The sequence below is a fragment of the Priapulus caudatus genome, unplaced genomic scaffold, assembly GCF_000485595.1.
Source record: "Priapulus caudatus unplaced genomic scaffold, Priapulus_caudatus-5.0.1 Scaffold692, whole genome shotgun sequence".
Lineage (NCBI taxonomy): Eukaryota > Metazoa > Priapulida > Priapulimorpha > Priapulimorphida > Priapulidae > Priapulus > Priapulus caudatus.
In genome coordinates, this window is record NW_014577753.1 from 100,041 (window position 1) to 103,777 (window position 3,737).

General features: G+C 42.9%; 1 protein-coding gene across 2 annotated transcripts in view; it reads right to left on the reverse strand.

Annotated features, from left to right (window-relative positions):
- LOC106812840 (ammonium transporter Rh type B-B-like) overlaps positions 1 to 3,440 on the reverse strand; it is a 14,429-nt gene extending 10,989 nt beyond the window's left edge. Inside the window, exon 1 of one of the 2 annotated variants that reach the window (XM_014816822.1) lies at positions 3,025 to 3,440. In XM_014816822.1, the coding sequence (XP_014672308.1) occupies positions 3,025 to 3,271 (247 nt within the window). In that variant the 5' untranslated portion in view covers positions 3,272 to 3,440. Of the gene's footprint in view, positions 1 to 78; positions 365 to 3,024 lie in introns of those variants that run through there. The other variant, XM_014816823.1, reaches the window with a different exon arrangement.
- Positions 3,441 to 3,737: the final 297 nt, after the last annotated feature.

Below are 3,737 nucleotides of genomic sequence, written 5' to 3' on the forward strand. Positions count from 1 at the left end.
TATATATATATATATCGCTCTCTCTCTCGTGGAGTTTGGACCTCGCCGTTACGAGTCGACTATAAGAATCATACTTACTCGGGTAATAGTCGGCTAGCCGATCGCCATCCTCCTGTGCCTTAGCGTCGGCCTTAGCGTCCGCCTCCTTGCCATATCGCCCGAACACCGCAAACAGCACGAGAAACGCGGTTTGGAAGATGGCGACGAAGAAGGGGAATTTTTTAAAGCGCATGACGTTAGCAGAGGAGCTTCGAGCGAAAGCGAGAGAGTGTGTGTGTGTGTGTGTGTGTGTGAGCGGTTGGCACTCGCGTCCACTGCGGTTGTGCGATTAGTGGCAAAAGCTCACGATCGACGAGCAGCAGGAGCTGGTGTGCCAGTCCCAGGCACGTGTGCGCTGCTGGTGCCCTGCCGCCGCTGCCAAAGCGATAACCGCGCCCTCTCGTGTCGCAAGGTCGAATCACGGTCGCTATTCGCTGCCGGGCGTTTCGCTATGTGTCACTCGAGCACGCATGCGTTCGAGCAAGATTGAGTGAAGCTTTTTTAATTGCATGCGTCGCCGTGGGTTGAACCAGTGACCAAGACTGCACGCCCACCTTTGCCATTCCATGGTTACGTCCGTGGCCCATACAAATCTCATGCAGCCGGTACTCGACCGTTGGATGCATGCCTTAATTTATCGAAATGTTTCAGTAATGCGCACAGTAGGCCTACATCTACGATGATGAGCCCCGTTGAGTTGAATTCTATCTCCGGAATTAGCAATGTAGAATGTACAAATTGGCGGTTGCTAGGGTTGCCGATTCTTAGCTAGACTAGAATATTTTTCTGCGTGCGCGCGTGCACACGTGTGTGTGTGTGTGTGTGCGTGCGCGTGTGCGTGCGCGTGCGAGCGTGCGTACGTGCGTGCGTGCGTGCGTGTGGGTGCGCGTGGGTGTGTATGCGTGCGTATGTATGCGTGCATGCGTGTGTGTGCGTCCGTGTGTATGCGTGCGTGCGTGTGTGTGCGTGCGTGCGTGTGAGTGTGTGTATGTGTGTGTTTCTGTAGCATGTAGAACCACTCCTAAGCTACTCGCCCGATCACAGCTGCTGTGCTAGACACGTCAACTCGACGCACGTCCGGTACGCCCGAAAACCATCATTAATCAACTCTAACGAACTCCGCGGCTTTCCGTATAAGCAACGATGAGACGCCTGCCAAAACCAGCCAGAAGAATGTCAATTAATTTACAGGTGCTAATGTATAGCACGTGACAACGGAAACACTCGACAACGCTGGTGACGCAGATGGGATCACAGACCCTCTCGTAACTTTAATAGTAAAGTAAAAATAAGGCATTTACACAAAGAATCGCAGTTATAGTGATATCATATTTTATATTAGTTAGTAAAACGTATTTTTCATGGAAAACAATTCAGAAACATGACTTATCTACCGATCGTGTACTAAATCAAAAATTTACAAGTGCCGATGGTTCTCTTGTTTTTGATATTTTGATGACGCTCGCTTCTTGTGTTGCTGTGCAGAATAAATCAGTTAGCGTGTTGTTTTTTCATCAGATATTATTTATATGTGATTAACCATCTTAATATGCATAAATTGCTGTAATGTACAATAAATGTGTATGAATTTGAGTTTTGCAATCGGTTCTCAGCCAACCAGACTTGTGACAGCAAATTATCAAGTTCGGGTTATCGTAAGTTTTTTTCATACCTGCGATCGATGTGATTCTGTCAACGCTATTCTCGTAACATTAACATTAGTCGTAAGTGCTATCTTAGCATTAACATTAGCATTAACTTGACGCTGTTTTTGAGAACGGGCCCCTGGTTACTGCATATTATATTTGCGTCATCTGCCATTAAAGTGATTACGTCACCGTAAATAGTAAAAATTAAAAAATATATTTCCACTTTTTCACAAAATGTAAGTAATTCTGTTCACTTTTTATGGTTAAATTGCTGCATTATACTTCCTATTTTACTATATTGTTCGATATAAACATACACTCGTGACTCATACATAGCCCATAGCAAGCAATTAATGTCAAGATCATAATATCAAATCGTCCATGTTTTTTTGATTTTTAACTAGTTAAGAAACAATCTTATTAGGTAAGAATTTGACGATACATTTAGTCCCGTTAGTACTTACTTTTAATGTAAAAAAATGGCAACCAAATTTTTACAAAATACACCATAGAAAATTCGTGACGTAGTCAGTTTAAATCTGGGCCATAATTGTATCTAGCTTGTACACAACCACTATGCGTGGTCTGATAGTATCACTAGTAATATTATTATTATTCAGGTACGCATTTATTCAAATTATAGTAATGAGGTTAGAGTGTACACGTGGGAATATTTTTCATTTAGCAACTCTTTTAAACACTGTGCTAGTAAACACTTTAAAGACACATGACCAATATTTCTCATGTAAAAAAAGCTTCTACGAAACGCTTGCTACTTCTGTTGAAATAGCTGGATATATCTGGTGAGTAATGGATATATCATCTTTCATAAATATGGCTACTGTCAGAATATAGCATGGCACAGCGTAGCATACATGTGTCTGTAGAATATAATAGAATAGTATAGAATCGAAATCGAAATCGAAATCGAAATCGAACTAGAACTAGAACTAGAACTTGAAATAAAAATAGATATTGAATAAAAAAGAATAGAATAGAATAGAATAGAGTAGAGTAGAATAGAATAGAACAGAATAGAATAGAATAGAATAGAATAGAATAGAATAGAATAGAATAGAATAGAATAAAATAGAAAAGAATAGAGTAGAGTAGAATAGAATAGAACAGAATAGAATAGAATAGAATAGAATAGAATAGAATAGAATAGAATAAAATAGAAAAGAATAGAGTAGAGTAGAGTAGAACAGCATAGCATAGCATAGCATAGCATAGACTAGCATAGCATAGCATAGCATAGCATAGCATAGCATAGAACAGAGTAATCTATTTCTAATAGTAGGTTTAAGATTAATAAGTAGATTGTGTGATGACTTACTGGCGTAGTACTGAGCGATCTGCTCCGGACTCTCTTCATCGTCATGTCGCACGTACGCAGACCGAGCCTGTTCTCCGTATCTCGCGAATGAGATGAATAGACAGAAGAAGAGAACCTGGAAGGCGCATACTGCGGCGGCGAATTTCCCTCTGCTCCACCACTTTTTCTTGGCCTTGCTTTTCTCTGGCGGCACTTCGAGTTCCTCAACGGCGAAGGCGATACTACTGGGCTTCCTTTCGTTTGGCATGATGTTTCAGTCGCCGCTGTTTAACAGCTGAAAAAGTCGTCGTCGTCGTCGTCGTCGTCGTCGTCGCTTTTACACGATATTGCGTCGTCTAATTGGCGCTTGTTACGCTTGTACCGCAATGCGAGGTAACGCGCAGGTCTTGTTGTCTACGCCTCGTGCGGTTTTAATTGAGGGCTACGGTTGAGGGTGCAGCAAGACTTGGCTGCGCGTCTTTGCGACGCCGCCAACCATGTGTAACCAAGCGCAGTCGTTATTTCACACGAGGCTTGAGGACGCATGTGCGTGACGAGAATTACATTTACCGGTTGGGTCACAGCTTCGGGGTATGGAGTGCCTTGAAGTATATGTATGATATATAATCGTGACCGCTCTGGACTGCCAGTGTCGCTACGGTGTGTGTGTGTGTGTGTGTGTGTGTGTGTGGTGTGTGTGTGTGTGTGTGTGTGTGTGTGTGTGTGTGCTTGTG